Genomic DNA, 17,147 nt, shown 5'->3' with positions numbered 1-17,147 from the left:
AAGTTTTCTGCACTCCTTCCAGCTTAATAGCATCTTCCCTGTAGCGGGGCATCCAGAACCAGGCACAATTCTCCAACTGAGGTTTCACCAACATCTCACAGAGCTATAGTATGACTCCAAGCGATTACTTCATTGCCTTTTAGGAAAGGCCTCATGTACCTTGTCCAGTGGATATAAAAATTATAAGGGCAATATTGTGAGGAAGGGCAACAAAGTTCTCCTGGTGTTCTGGGCAATACTGATCCCTCGATCACACATATGTGCACATGCGCCAGTCGTGCATGCAGCCTGTTACAGCCGTTCCGATTGGATTCTTACTTTTTTCTTCTTACTTTTTAACTTCTGTTATTTTTCGTATTTTTTTTCACGGTAACACGTCAAAGCTGCACCCTCTCTAACATGCTGGTAGAGAGAGTTTTATTTAGGTTTTTAGCGCTGGAAATAGTTACATCCCGACACGCGGGACAGAAGCATAGTCGCATTGTTCATACCTGGGACCAGCTGCTTGCGCTAATGCCGGCCGGTTTAGTGAGCAGAGCGGCGGACACCCCGGCTGAAATCTGGAGGAAAACACACAGAGGATGCAGAGGGGGAATCACAAAGTCGAGGAAAGAGGACCGGGTCGAGACAACAGAGAGTATGGAGAAGAGGAGTTCAGTGGGTAATAAAATGGATGAGTTCACAGCGCTAGCCAGGCGTCAGAGAACATTTCGGGAGTTCAGTGTTATGTGTTTCACCGTTACGGAGCTGCACGAGGACATACCCGATCAAAACTTCTCCATGGACGGCTTCCAGACCATTCCGGCTGACCGGAAGTGCACTGAGAGCGATAAGCGTAAAGGAGTTGGGTGCTTACTGTTCTGGTTAACAACAGATGGTGCAATCCGGGTCACATTACGATCGAGGTACATATTTGTAGACCGGATATTGAACTTTTTACTGTTGGACTTCGGCCACATTCCACTCAGATTCAACTCTGGGCGGCACAGGAGGTCGTTCCTGCCTGTGGCCATCGAATTTGCGGCTCCTCCCATGGAGGGTCAGACACCCTGAGCCAATAGACTGGTCCTGGACTTTTTTCCATCCGGCATAGTTTGCATTTTGCTGTTTGATTGTTTGTGGTTTTTGTATTGCTATATTTATGCTCTATTCTTGGTTGGTGCAACTGTAACAAAACCCAATTTCCCTCGGGATCAATAAAGTATATCTATGTATCTATCTAAAGGAGGTTGTCTGGCCATTATAACAAAATACAAAAGCAATTAGAAGTAGGAGTAGGTCTCTCAGCCCCTCAAACCTGCCCAACCATTTAATATGACGAGGGCTGATCTGCCCCAGACCTCACTGCCTCTGGTCTGCCAGTTCCCATGGACCTCAATTCTCTGTCCTTTCAAACATTAGTCACATTGCTGTGCAGAACTTCCAGCTAGTCTTCTGACAATACACCATGGACTAGAGTCTGTGTTACAGTCTGAGGTCATACAGGCTAGGTCTTCTTTCCTTGCAATGTAGGAAAATGAAGAGTGAACTTACAAAAATGTTTAAGATAAAGCGAGGCAGAGATAAAGTGGGCAGCAACAGTCTTTTCACCAGGATAGGGGAGACCAAACCTAGGGAGTATAGATTTGGGGTGAGAGGGGAAAGAATTAAGAGGAACCTGAGGAGCAACTTTTTCCACATGAAAGGTGATGAGTATAAGAAATGTTGATCTACCAGATGATGTGGGTGAGGCAGGTAGAATAGAATAATGTAGGAAGCAATTAGATAGGTACATGGAGGGGTGGGGCAGATTGCAGGAAATTAGGTCTAGCTGGATGGGCACAGATATCGACATGAACTAGTTGGTTTGAGGGGCCTGTATCCCTGCTGTACTGCTCTTTGAATCAGCCTATGTTTCAAGAGTAACCACCTCTGTAGCCATAGAAGCTGCTTACCTGCAAACCCATCCCCAATCAGTTGTGCTAAATGCACTTGACTGTAGCAAGACCACATTATACCCTATCACTATATTCCACTCAATTAAAATTCTACTGTATTACATACTTCATTTTGACAACCAGGGTTAAGTATCTACATTGCTTATAATGGCAAACCTGAGTATTAATGAAAGAGCATGGGATGTGACTATCAAGACAGAGCAGAGGAGAGTACTTATGCTTAATTTCCATTGTGGACGAATAGACATAGTAATTTGCTAATTTAGTTTGTGTTAATTTATGTTTGTCCTTGCCTTGTAATGTACTGAGCTGCTGCTGCAGAAAGCTAATTTTCATGGCATTTATACCTGGTGTATGTAAGCCTATGACAACAATAAACTTGAACTTGAGTAATTTGTCTCAAACTATGAAGAAGGCACACCAGCATCTCTACTGCCTTAGAAGTTAAAGGAGATTTGGCATGTCATTCTCTGAAAAACCTCCAAATATACAGGTTTCCTCCGCCATCTGAAGCTGGAGCGTTCCTATGAAACGGTTCGTAAGCTGAAATGTCGTAAAGCGAAGAAGCAATTACCATTTATTTATATGGGAAAATTTTGTGAGTGTTTGCAGACCCGAAAATAACCTACCAAATCATGCCAAATAACACATAAAACCTAAAATAACAGAAACATATAGTAAAAGCAGGAATGGTATGATAAATACACAGCCTATATAAAGTAGAAATACTTTTCCACAATCATTGCTAGCATTGTTCTCCGAAGCGAAAATCTCACACAAGCGCTCTCGGCAGAAAATCTCACACAAGGGCTGTTGGCAAAAACACTCTCTTCAGTAACCTTTAAACTATGAAGCTGCCAAATCATACCAAATAACACGTAAAAATACACAGCTGATATAAAGTAGAAATAATCTATGTACAGTGTAGTATCACTTACTGGAATTGGGAAAGCGCGGAGCACAGTGATGATGGTGTGTTAGGCTGAGTTGTCGGAGTTTGGCTGGTGCAGTGGCCCCCACCCTCCGGACCACCGATCGATACCAATCTGCGAAGCATGCAGGGGTCCAGCGGTAGCCAGGAGGCACATAGCACATCTTTAAGAAAAAAGCCGAAATAAACATGCTAATTAATTAGGTGCCGCCCGACAAGTAATAGTCTGCCCAGATCAGAGCCGATTTCCGACTGCATCGCCTCTGATCTGGGCCGACAATTACATGTCGGTGACACCTAATTAATTAGCATGTTTATTTCAGCTTTTTTCTTAAAGATGTGCTGTGTGCCTCCCGGCTACTGCTGCATTCTCTGCGAATCGGTATCTGTCCGTGGCCCGGGTGTTGGGGTGGTGGGACACTGGGATGTCGTCTGTTTCCATTAGAGCAGGCAGCTCATCTTCTCCTATGACTGCCCGCCTCGATGTCGAAGGTCGAGGTTCATCATCTGCTGTGGCTGATGTGGAAGGCTTGCTTGACTGCAAAGCCTCGTGCATTTTTCTATCATACAGTTCTTTGTAAGCACTCAAACCATCCTGCAAATATCCTCTAAACCGACGTATCCTTTCAAAATTAAAGTCGCACTTTATCAGTGCAGCGAAAATCTCAGCAGTTGCTTCACGTTCATTTCGCTACTGCATTCGGTTTCGATTGTTATCCTTTCCTCTTCCAATTGCATCAGCTCTTCATCTACCAGTTCTTGGTCATGGGATGCCAAAACCTCTTCAACATCATCTTCGTCAGCTTCCACAAGCCAAACTCACGTTGTCCTTACTTCGTTCACCGCGATCAAAACGCTTAATTATGTCTAGTTTTACGCTAAGTGTAACACCCTTATGAGTTCTTTTAGGCTTTTCCGACACCTCAGAACTCATCTTGCAAACGGCTGCTCACAGGCACGTGTTTCAGCAATGCCAGCAAGAAAGCCGTTCCGAATCCGGGGGAGAGCAGCTGGTCGGGGCGCGCGCTGCCTTATTGCACGCTGATTTTTTTCGTAACAGTGAAAACACCTTCTGAAAGTGAAAACAGGGTACTCATGTAGGTCTTTCGTAACAGTGCGGTTTCGTAAAGCGAACATTCGAAAAGCGGGGGACACCTATACAGTAGAAAGCATCACTGCGTGGCATGGAAATTCCAATGCAAAGGAACACAAGAGGCTACCAAGAATGGTGGAGTCACACCATGCATACAGCCCTTCCCACTACCATCTCAGAAGAGAGACATCCATTATCAGGGATCTCCACCATTTGAGCCACACCCTTGTCTTGAGGCTGTCATCAGGCAGAGGAGGTACAAGAGCCCTGAAGACCCACTCCTCAAGGCTAACCAACTTCTTCCCCACCGCTATCAGGATTTTCAACCAACATGAAAAACCACAGTGCCACCTCGGACTATATCTCTTCTTATCTGTCTCAAGAAACATCTGTTTCTTACAGAAACGTCATGTTTATTTTCTATAATTTATATTTTCTATTATGTTTATGGTTGTAATGTATTGCACTGCAGCTGCCAAAAGCAAATGTTCCTGGGATTTGCACCCTGTGCATGGGTGTCTTTGGCCATAAATTTAAGCTTGAAATGCATTTCCTACCTGAGTGTGCGATGTGCAGGCATAACGCTTCAAGTGACCAAAGTCACACGTGGTGTCCTCCAGGCAAAAACTGGCCTTGTGACCCTCAGCCACCTTTCTGCCAGTAGCAGCATCCAGTAGGTCATAATGGCTGAACTCATCCATGCTGTGATAGTGCCTGAGAAAGAAGGGAATACACAAATTAATGGGGATCTTTTCATTCAAGATGTGCATTGCTTGGATTTCTACCAGCACCTCTGAAACCAGCAACTTCTACTATGAGGTAGAGGACATTAAGGATGGCAGAATAGTACTACAAGCAAGTTTCCCTCCAAGCACCACTTCTTCTCGGGTTGGAAACACATTACCATTCCTTAGGTCTACCCTGACAGCACTGCAGTCTCCACCACCAAGGAGGCTAAGGTCCACAAAAACATGTTATACACCCCACCACACCCACCCCCCCCCCGCCCCACCAGTTCCACTCCAAGACCAAAAGTCCAAAATACATTTCCATTCCTTAGATCTAAATTCTGCAGAAATTGTAGGAGCACATTTCCCCAAAAGGGCTACAATGAAGTAGGTTCCCAACTCCTTATTAAAGGCCATTAGGAATGGACAATAAATGCTGGTCTTTACAGGAAGGCCCTGATCCTGAAAAAAAATTAATAGCTTTATTTTAAAAGTGTGCCAAGTAGGTCAGTTATAGACTTATAAATTCATTCAGCATTGAAAAAGGCCCTTAGGCCCAATTTAACCATTCCAATCAGGATGTCTGTGTAAACTAACTCCTTTTGCCTACATATGACCCAGATCCTACTAAATTTTTCCTACCTGTTTATCTATCCAAGTGCCTTATAAATGTTGTTATTGTAGCTGCTTCAACCGCTTCTTCTGGTACTTCATACCATATATGTAACCTGTATAAAAAAGTTCACCTCTCAACTGAAACCTATGCCCTTATGCCCTTTAGTTCTTGATCCTCCAATGCTGGGGAAAAAAAAGACTGTGTGCATTGACCCTATCCTTGTCCCTCATTACTTTATTGCTCAGTCATTAGTCAGTTGCAGTTTGGTCAAATCTAATTGAGAGTCAAATTGCTTCTGTCCTAACTCCATTAATGATCTGAGACACTAATTCAAATTCATTAACTAACATGAACATTTTTAAATTCTAGACTGAGTTATGGAGAGCATGAAAACATTAGACTGTCACCAAAGTCCATCTGATTCACTAATGTACTTTGCGGATGTAAATTTGCTACCTTATCCAATTTAGCTTATGTAATGCAGCAACAAACAATCAGCTAGAAGAACACAGCAGGTCAAGCAGCATCTGTGGAGGCCTGGTGTGCCAAATTATCTGCCTGAGGTCACCAGAACCTGCAAAAAGTTGTGGACACAGCTCAGCACATCACAGAAACTAGTCTCACTTCCATGGACTCTGTCTGTACTTTTTGCTGCCTTAGTGAAACAGCCAACTATCCTGGACATTCTCTCTTCTCAGACATCCCATCGGGCAGAATATACACATGAAAGCACGTACCACCAGCTTCTGTCCTGTTGTTTTAAGACTATTGACTAGTTCCCAATTATGTTAAAATGGACTTTTAATCTCATAATCTACCACATTACGACCTTGCACCTTAATGTCTGCCTGTTCTACACCTTCTCTGTAACACCTTATTCCACATTCTTTTATTCTTTTCCCTTGTACTATCTCAATGCACAGAAGTAATGAAGTGATCTGTAGATAGCATGCAAAATAAAGCTTTTCATTGTACCTTGGTACATGTGATAATAATAAATCAATTTACCAATTTTTCATTATTCCAGATACAAAACCTTGTATTTATTACTTGGCCTCTGAAATAACCTAGTGGGCCATTGAGGTGTGACTTCTAAATGTGTATGATGTGAATTTAAAAAGACTTAGCCAGTACTTGTTGGGAATGGATTGTCCTTAGCCCAGTACACATTTGCTTAGCTACTGCAGTGTTGCCAAAATGCCCTGCTGTTCCAATGTTGGAAGCTGCACCATGTAGTCAGAGTAACTTTGCTGCACTTGGCTTCGGAGACTACCTTCTGGTGCCAATGTGGGAAATAATCCATCACCTTAATGAATAAAAGAATACCACAAGGTCAAAAATTCAGGACCAGAGATTGGAACACCAGCTGACACTAACAGCATGTAGATTAGATGATTAATTTGCCCCTAACTCCGCCATGGATGGTCCCAAGCACGGCTGCAAAAGGGGGAGCATTGAGTCTGGTCCGAGCAACCCCATCCTGTAAAAACCCAAAGCTACAGAAACAGCAACAGAAGCTCCAAAGACCTCATCCCGAGGACAGGAAGGATCTTCGCCTAGAAGACGTATGATGCTGTGTGGTTAAAGCGGAAGCCACAAAACCAATTAACCTGCGGTCCAAGACGGAGAACTCTGGCAGGCTGCAGTCAGCGCCCTATGGGCTTAAGGAGAACTTATCCTTAGTGTGGAAGTGAGTGATAGAATCTGGGGGGAGTTGATGGTAATGTGGGGAAGATAAAATAGGTTAAGGTAGATGCAATGGGTCATTCATGGTCAACATGGACTCAGGGAGCTAAAGGGTCTGCAGCTATGATGGATCTCTGTATCCTCAGGCTATGACAGATCGACACAAACTTTCTTAGAAGTTTGCGAAGCACGGCATGTCATCTAAAACTTTGACAAAGTTCTATTGATGTGTGGTGGAGAGTATATTGACTGGCTGCATCACAGGAAACACCATTGCTTTAGAACAGAAAGGCTTACAAAAAGTAATGGATACAACCTCGTCCATCACAGGTAAAGCCTTCCCACCACTGAACATGCTTACGAAAAGTGCTGTCACAAGAAAGCAGCATACATCATCAAGGACCCCCTCTATCCAGGCTATGCTGTCTTCTTGCTGCTGCCAGCAGTACCCATACCACCAGGTTCAGGACCAGTTATTACTCCCCCCCCCCCCCACTATTAGGCTCTTGAAACAGGGGTGGGGGGAGGGAGAGGGGAGAGATAACTTCACTCACCCCTTCATTGAACTGTTCCCATAATTTATGGACTCACTTTCAAGGATTCTTCATCTCAAGTTGTTGATATTTATTGCTTATTTATTACTAATTTTTTTCCCAGCTCAAGCTGGTAAAATCTGAGGTACAGGCACAGGCAAGTATGCTCATTTGTCAATTGCTAGGAACTTTTGGAATATTCTAGTGGTGTTTAGTATTATGGCTTTCTGAAGATCTATATACATATTGCGTATTAATGTTATTGCGCAGTGACTTTGGGATGACACCAGTTGTAGATATTACAATTGGAACAATGTATGCTTTGTTCGTGTTCCAAAATCTTTCAATTTCCTCCTTTAATTCAACATAATTCTGGTGTTTTTCACTTATTGATTTCTGTAAATTGTGTGTGCTTGGAATGGCCATATCTATTACATAAGTTGTTCTTGCATGTTTATCCTGTATTACTATATCTGGATGGTTATATGGATTGTCCTATCTGTAATAACTGCTCGGTCATAATTTGTGGTATTCTGACTCTAAAACTGGATCAGGCTTGAGTTTGTATTTTAAAGCAAGCTGTTAATAAATGATGTTTACCACTTGATTGTGTCTGTGTAAGTAATCAGATCGTGTTAAACTACTGTAGGATCCTGTAATGCGTTGGGTTTTTTTTCTGTTTTTTTCTCAGCATTTTCTACATTTATCACGTTGAATTTGTTGGCCTTTTATGTATTTTTAATAATTTTTGTGTTAACTACTTGATCCTGATTATTATTTCTTTATTTTTCTTTCTTTTTTTGCACATTCATTGTTTGTCTGCCTGTCGGGTGCAGTCTTTCATTGATTTCATTGTGGTGCTTGTATTTACTATGAATGCAACAAGAAAATGAATCTCAGAGTCCTATATGGTAACATATACTGTACTTTGATAATAAATTTACTTTAAACTTTGAACAATGCACTTCTGCGTATGTTCCGATGTACATGTGCCAAATAAAGCCATTCTCATTCAAATCTTTAAATCATTACAAATCTGCAGCTCAATGACTAATTTAAATATCAAACATATCATACAGGACAAGCCAGTTTTCTCTTTTTGATGCGGGTGACATTCTGTTGGGACACTGGCAGGCGATGCATTCACTGCTAATCTCACATCGTAAGAAGGCAGTTATGAGTTACCAACATTACGATGGATCTGTGGTCACATTAGGTACAGATGACAGAATTCCTTCTTTAATAGCTATTAGTGAACCGGGCCAGTTTTTACAAGAATCCAGTTATTTAATTTAAACATTGTTGTCCAAATTTATTTAATGAATGCTCAGAATCATAAATAGTATCATTAAAATGCTTAGATTCCTTTATTTCTACCTCAATAAAATGTCTTGGTAGGTTCACACAATTTTTTGTATGACACAGTTTTACAATATCAATAAAACAATCAGCAGGAATATCTTAGTCTTCCAAAGTGCTGCACTAGCACATAAACTGTGCACAGATGGATGCACTAGAACAAAGATACATAGATGCTTGGAGGGAACATTAACACTTTCCTGTCACAGTCAATAAGACGGCTCCAAAAGCAAGTCTACTGTAGGCTAATTTCTGTGATGTGAAGCTAATTCCAAGATACTACAGTACTGTGCAAAAGTCTTAGGCACATACCTATAGCAAGGGTGTCTAAGACTTTTGCATGATACTGTAATAACTTTATGTATTGCACTGTACCGCTGCCACAAAAAATCTAATTTCATGAGATACGAGAGTGATGACAAACCCAATTCTGACATGGGTCTCTATTCTGGACTCAAAAGTGTGAAGAGGTCAGGGAGAGAAAACTCATGGTTGGGAAAAGGGGAAGGGTGAGGTGAGGGAGCAGGAAATAAAAGGAAGACATTCTGTAATGATTAGTAAACCAATTATTTTGAATCAAATGACTTTGCCTGGTGTCCCAGGGCTGTGTCTGTCAGAACCCATGCCACTCTCCTCCACCGCCCTGGCACTCCTCCCATATCACCTGTCCCTCAACTCTCCCACAGCGTTCCACCCTCATCATTTCCAACATCCTTTGCTCCTGCTAGATTTACAAACTCGCTCACTGCTCTACGCTGACAAATATAGTCCTGTGCAAAATCCTTAGGCTCCCTAGCTCTCTCTCTCTCTCTTAGCTATATATCTCTTTAAGACTTTTGCACAGTACTGAACATTAAACTCTGGAAAGAAAACATGACCCCATCACATGGCTAAAGACATTAGATCCATACTCTTTGGAATATAGAAGAATCTTTGAAGAGTTTAGAAAACGATGGCAATCTTATTGGCGCATAGAAAAATCTGAGAGGACAGGACATGACAGGATAAATGCTGAGATATCTCCACTAGCAAGAGAGTCCTGAATGTGGGAATATTGTTCCGAGTTTAGAGTCATTTAAGAACCTGACATGTAAGAATTTCTTCTTGCATGGCATGCAAATCTCTGGAATTCTCTACCCCAGACGTTAGGTCGGACTACAACCAGAGATCATGAGTTAAGGGAGAAAGGTGAAATGTTTAAGAGAAACATGAGAGGCAACTTCTTCACTTAGAGGGCTGTACGAGTGTGGAACAAGCTGCCAGCACAAGTGGTGCATGCGAGCTCAGTTTCAACGTTTCTGCGAAGTTTGGATAGGTACATGGATGATAAGGGTATGAAGGACCATGGTCCCAGTGCAGGTCAATGGGAGTAGACAGTTTAAATGGTTCAGAACAGACTAGATGGGCCAAAGAGTCTGTTTCTGTGCGCACTTTCCTATGACTCTATGACTTAGAGAAATGGGATCATTGGGGCTATTTCAAAGGGTGCTAGATACATTTTTGAAACATTGCAGAATTGAGGGCAATGGGAATATGAAATTAGGAAATGAAGGCATATCAGCCATGATCATATTGAATGGCAGGACAGGCTTGAGGAGCTGACTGGTCTTTTATTTTCTTATGTCTTTTGCCAGCTTCATCCAGAAGTACTAAATGGAAGACTTTCTTCTGCAATACCTACCACCGGAGAAGCCAGTTTTCATGCAGGGTCTAAACTTACGGATATAATTTACATGATAAAACTTTCCTCCATTCAAAGTAATTTGGCAAAATAATTCCGCTCCTATTTGAAGTGTTGGCTGTAGTAGATGTGAGATAGATAGTGCAATTGGCTGAGTAAATCCTTTCGGAAGAGAAGCCTCCAACTCATTGGCAAACATGAAGGTCAATGTTAATGAATGTGACTGGCAACATTTCTAGAGGTGAGCCATTACACAGGAAGGAATACATTTGCTTGTAATCTGATCTTTGGTGCAGTGAAAGAGAAAGAATTAAATTCCTAATGTGAGTCTCACATTTTATCAACGTAATTCAAAAGGGTTATAAAGCCAATTGGAGACAAACAACTGAAGATGCTGGAGTCTGGGACAACACACAAAGCACTAGAGAAACTCTGGAGGTCAGGCTGCATCTATGGAGGGAAATGGATTATCAATGTTTTGGGTCAAGACCCTACATCTGCACTAAAAGAAAGACGGAAGATGGCCACCATAAAGAGGTGGAAAGAATGGGTGGAGCAAAGGCAGCCACCTTCCTTTCCTATCAGATTCCATCACCTAGAGCTTTGCTGCTTCTAACAATCACCCCCATCCACTATTTCCATTTTTCCTCCTCCTCCTCAACTAAGTCTACCTATCACTGGCTAGCTCTTGCTCCACCCCTTCCCTCTACCTTTCTATCAAGCCCCTTCCCCTCTATCTTTCAGTCCTGATAACGGTTCTCTGCCCAAAATGTTATCTGTCCATTTCCCTCCGTAGATGCTGCCTGACCTACTGAGTTCCTCCAGCACAAGTGCTGCTGTTCACGATTGTAAAGACAGCAAGTACTTTAGAAATGAAGTCAGCGTTGGTGGTGTTGAAAACTTTCCAATCAGAGATTATTCAGTACATACTTAATTGTCCCATAAGGTTTCTGAAGAATGGAGAGCAACAGTTGGAAAATGCCTATGACAATGGAATAAAAATATGCACTGTTCTCTGACAGAGATACGAAAGGCGAGATATAGGCTATTGTACAAAGTTCTCTGCTTGCGCAATGCATACCACAACAAGCTTGATAATTCATCCTGAGGGTGCAATCTTTAAGTTTGATCAAAAGAGTAGAGCCGTTATCATCCAGTCCAGTTGTGTGCTGGGCTATAACAAACATAAGGACCATACTGATAGGAATGTTTGACTTGGAAAGCAAGACCACTTGGCACAAAAAGTGATGACAGCTTGAAAGGAACTTCTCTTCCCCTCCACTAACACTATGACGCATGGAGAACATGCACAAAATGTTTTCCTCAATACAGCTGGCAAAAGAAACAATGACCCGGTGCCAACATTATCCGCCTTCTAATGATCTCATAAGGAGCTGCTGGGGACATTCAGTAAATTGGATTTGTCTGAGGGGAGAAGTTCCTACTGCCAGTCAGAAAAGGGGAAGCATATTCAGCTAACAAAGCCAATCGACGGGCTGAAGTCTCTACCTTGTGAGTCTTTGCACTATATGTGTTGTACAAGGGGAGCTAGGATAATCAGTGCAGGAGCGGGAGAAGGTAGATGGCCCCTCAGTTCGACTCCACCATTTAGTAGAAGGCTGATCGTATGCCTTGGTTCTTTCCACCTTAATTCTATTACTCCAATCCAGATGATGGTTCACAATTCAAAACATTGACCATCTATTTCTCTCTATAGATGTGGCCTGACCTAATTGAGTTCCTCAATTGCTGTTATGCTCTATATTCCACAATCTGCAGACTCTCCTATCTGTGTTAATTGAGCAACCCCACTGGATCTACAGCCTCTGCGTAGAATTTCTCAGTGAAGAAATTAATCCTTACCTGTCTCCAATGGCCAACTCTTTATTCTGAGTTTGTGCTCCCCAGCTTTTTTTTTAAACCTGACAGCCTACTCAGCTTGTTTCTTTCAATGCGATCACCTCCAAAAGTACAGCCTACTTGTTCAATTTTTCCACTTGACTAGAGCAGGTTGCAACTCATCTGAACTGATTCCACGACCTACAGACTCACTTTCAAGGACTCTACGTCTCATGTTCTCAGTACTTATTATTATTATTTTGCACACTGGTTGTTTGTCGGACTTCTTTACGTATAGGTTTTCATAGATGCTATTCTATAATCTTTATTTTCCTGTGAATGACTGCAAGAAAATTAATCTCAAGGTACTTGTAGTATATGGTAACATATATGTACTTTGATAATAAAATTACTTTGACATAGACTTAAATTATATAGAGCAGGCATGAAGGTGTCCTGGAAGAACAAGACTGTCCTACACACACTGTAGTTTATAAGATGAGGAATGATCTCACTGAAATATATAAAGTAGAAAGGTAGAGGTCATTTCACTATTGTAGAGGATGTAAAACAAAGAGGGGCCATTTTAGGAGAAGGGGGCAGCTATTTGGGATGACGTTACACTGCAGACAATGCATGCTCAGTCATAGAGTGTATTCTATAAGACCACAGACAGAGCAGTAGAATTAGGCCATTTGGACAATAAAGTCTGCTCCACCATTCAATCATGGCTGATTTATTTTCCCTCTCAATCTCATTCTCCTGCCTTTTCTCTGTGGCATTTGATGCCCTTGCTAATCAAAAACCTATTGACCTTTGTTTAAAATATACCTAATGGCTTGACCATTACAAACACCTGTGGCAATGAATTCCACAGATTCACTACCCTCACATGGGGATAGATACAAGATAAATTTGTGGGGATAAAGTTTTTAAGATTAAACTCAATCTGGGGAAGCATGAGGTTATTCCAAGTTCCATCCAAAGAAAGAAATACTCGGTATTTTTTCCCTAATACAAGTGACAAAAAATAAAAAGTAAACAAATGTAGGTGACTAGGAGCTACATCGCACTCAGAAAAAGTTTTCAAACAGAGATGTTGCAAATAATCAAGCAGACAGGCAGCTTCTGTGGAAAGAGAAACAGAGTTAATGGTTTAGGTCAATCAGTAATGCTCACGGTCCGAATGAAAAGATTCTTTGGGCGTGATTCAGGGGCATCAGCAAACAAGACCAAACTTTACCAGCAACCTGAGGATGTGCACAATAGTAAACTGGAAGCCTGTAGCATTTGTGGAGTGAGCTGCCTTCAGAGGGACCACTGTTCACTGTTCTGGGTTGGATCTTCCATCAAGCAATGAGCTTACAGTCGGGAGTACAGGGATTCCTCAGGCTGCATAAGACCCAGTTTACAGAAATCCAACTTTATGGAAATGATCCCATAAATTTTCAAATGATTTTTCACGGCAGTAATAATAAGAAATTGCTTGTTATTCATTAGCAACTGGAGGTAATGGTGAATATTTGATGAAATTAATGAATTAAACAAACTGTATGTACAGCAATATGGGTAGCTATAGAAAACCGACATTTTTGACTTAACAGAAAAATCAGTTTACAGAGAGGCATCCAAGGTCTCATACGTCCCTCTGTTCCTGCACATCCTTTAGAACTGAACCATCTAATATGTTCAGTCTTCATTGTCCCTCCACTCCTTAATTTTAAATGCCCAAAGGTACAAGTTCTGAATTCCCATTCATTCAAATTGGATAAGTGATTTTAAGCGCGCTTAGTATGCTAAATAGTCAGGGGAAAGATTTTGAATAGTAGCTCGGAAATCCATTCTCCGTCTATGGAGATAAAGGCTGTACACAGTGAAAACTGCCTCAGAATTCAAAGTTAATGGAAGTTTGGAGAGACAATGAACAAGACTTTGTCTCCGTTGTACAGTGTGTTGAATGTGACTGACTAGGAGTAAAATGTGAGGTAAATTGTCTTTTTTTTCCCCCCACCTAATTCTCCACTACATTCATGTTAAATGGAAATATGGGTAATGTGCAGACAGCAGAGATGCTCCTTTGATGTACAACTGGGTCTGACCAAACCAAAGTATTTTCAGTGAAGACACAATAGTCTGCAAATGCTGCAATGTGGAGTAACTGAATCTGGAGGAAGGTAGCGGGCCAAACAACGTCTATGGAGGAGAAGGAAGGAACTGTCAACATTACAGATCAAAATGCTGCACCGGGAATATGTTTTAAATCTCTTTCTCACTCTACAACCTCCTCACATGCTGCTCTCCCTGCTGTCCACCACCAGCCTTGTTCTTCCTCTCCTCCTCACCCTCTTCCCTTCTGTGCTTCCTATTCCCTGCCTGCCCTGCATGGCGAGACCCTACGTTAGCAGAATGGCTCATATGCACATGTATCAATCCAAAATAAATACACCAGTCGCTGTTCAAGTGGATAAACGCTGCATCAAGGACACTACAAAGATCTGAAACCACTCACTAAATCTGGCAGTCAGTACAACGTCTGGCTTCCCATTTCTGCATTAGATGAGTTATGTTGCTGACCCGGTTTCATTCTCTCCTACACAATGGCTAGCTATTCAGTTACAGGGGTTTCTCTGTCCCTTTATTTGTTATCATGACTTTGGGCAAAGAGTTAGAATGATTGGCAGAAACTGCAAAATCTTTTATCCACATTGAGACAGTTCAGCCTTTGTGATAGCAAACTTTTGACTTGTTTGTGACAAATATTTCACATAGCTTGCAGTCTTGGCTTTGCATAATTATGGACGGTCTGCAAACTCCTCAGCCATGAGGAAAAGCTGCATTATTGTGATTCAGGGTTGCTGATCAGTTTTTCTTCGGGGATTGAATGTTACTGACAACTCGCTGGAATTTACCACCAGTTAGTGCTTACAATGGGTGGCTCAATGGAGAGTTGCTTGTGACTCATTTGGTAGTAGTATCCCTCCCCCGTGAATCAGAGGGTTATGAGATCGACTCTGCCCCAGTATAGAAACATAGGCCAGTACTTCAGTATCCCAGAAGGATATGAAACCACTTGCTAGTTCTGTAATTAGTACAACCTCTGACTTCCCATTTCAGCATTAGATACTGATTGTGATTTAGACTATCAGATATAAGAGCAGAATTAGGCCATTTGGCCCATCGGGTCTGCTCCGCCATTTCATCATGGCCGATCCATTTTTCCTGTCAGATCCAATCTCCCGCCTTCTCCCTGTATCCCTTCATGCCCTGACCAATCGAAGAATATATTCAGCTCTGCCTTAAAGACTTGGCCTCCATAGCTGCCTGTGGCAACGATTTCGACAAATTCACCACCCTCTAACTAAATAAATTCCTTCTCATCTCCGTTCTAAAAGGACACCCCTCTATTTTGAGGCTGTGTCATCTCATTTTACAATAAATCCATCAACTCCATCATCCAACTCAATTGTGATTATGCTGCTTCGCTGGTTTCATTCTCTCCCGCGCAATGGCGCAATTGAGTTACGAGGGCTTCTCTATCTCTTTTTGTATGTTACTGTGACTTTGGGCAAAGAGTTAAAATGGATTGGCACAAACTATAAGATCTTTTATCCATATTGATAGTGAGAGATGCCAGTTCTGGATACAATATTAAATCAATGCCCTTTCTTCTCTTTCAGGTGAGTGTGAAACATGATTGGTACTACTTCAAAGATGATGCCACTCTCTGATATTTAGTCTTCAGACAAATGCCACAGAAGTAGATTATTTGATCTATGCTGCATTGTTGTTTATGAGAGCTTGTCTGACTTCTGCCCTCCCTGCATTACAATGGTGACTATGTTTAAGAAGACCTTGAATGAAATATGAGAGCTGAGAGTACGCCCACCAGGACAAGCCAGCGAGCACTGTGAGGGTCATGTTTTTTGACTTCTCCAGTGCGTTCAACACCATCCGCCCTGCTCTGCTGGGGGAGAAGCTGACAGCGATGCAGGTAGATGCTTTCCTGGTGAAATGGATTCTTGATTACCTGACTGGCAGACTATAGTACGTGTGCTTGCAACACTGTGTGTCCGACAGAGTGATCAGTAGCACTGGGGCTCCACAGGGGACTGTCTTGCCTCCCTTTCTCTTCACCATTTACACCTCGGACTTCAACTGCTGCACAGAATCTTGTCATCTTCAGAAGTTTTCGGATGACTCTGCCATAGTTGGATGCATCAGCAAGGGAGATGAGGCTGAGTACAGGGTCACGGTAGGAAACCTTGTCATATGGTGTGAGCAGAATTATCTGCAGCTTAATGTGAAAAAGACCAAGGAGCTGGTGGTAGACCTGAGGAGGGCTAAGGCACCGGTGACCCCAGTTTCCATCCGGGGGTCAGTGTGGACATGGTGGAGGATTACACATACCTGGGGATACGAACTGACAATAAACTGGACTGGTCAAAGAACACTGAGGCTGTCTACAAGAAGGGTCAAAGCTGTCTCTATTTCCTGAGGAGACGGAGGTCCTTTAACATCTGTCGGACGATGCTGAGGATGTTCTAGGAGTCTGTGGTGGCCAGTGCGATCATGTTTGCTGTTGTGTGCTGGGGCAGCAGGCTGAGGGTAGCAGACACCAACAGAATCAACAAACTCAATCGTAAGGCCAGTGATGTTGTGGGGATGGAACTGGACTCTCTGACGGTGGTGTCTGAAAAGAGGATGCTGTCCAAGTTGCATGCCATCTTGGACAATGTCTCCCATC

General features: G+C 42.3%; 1 protein-coding gene across 1 annotated transcript in view; it reads right to left on the bottom strand.

The window, feature by feature from the left end:
- Positions 1 to 17,147, bottom strand: part of LOC134358519 (lysyl oxidase homolog 1-like) — a 114,020-nt gene that overhangs the window by 27,441 nt on the left and 69,432 nt on the right. The window contains exon 4 of the mRNA XM_063070826.1: positions 4,519 to 4,675. Coding sequence (XP_062926896.1) covers positions 4,519 to 4,675 — 157 coding nt within the window. The remainder of the gene's footprint in view (positions 1 to 4,518; positions 4,676 to 17,147) is intronic.

Source organism: Mobula hypostoma, chromosome 18, assembly GCF_963921235.1.
Source record: "Mobula hypostoma chromosome 18, sMobHyp1.1, whole genome shotgun sequence".
Lineage (NCBI taxonomy): Eukaryota > Metazoa > Chordata > Chondrichthyes > Myliobatiformes > Myliobatidae > Mobula > Mobula hypostoma.
This window is presented reverse-complemented; position numbering and strand designations above follow the sequence as displayed.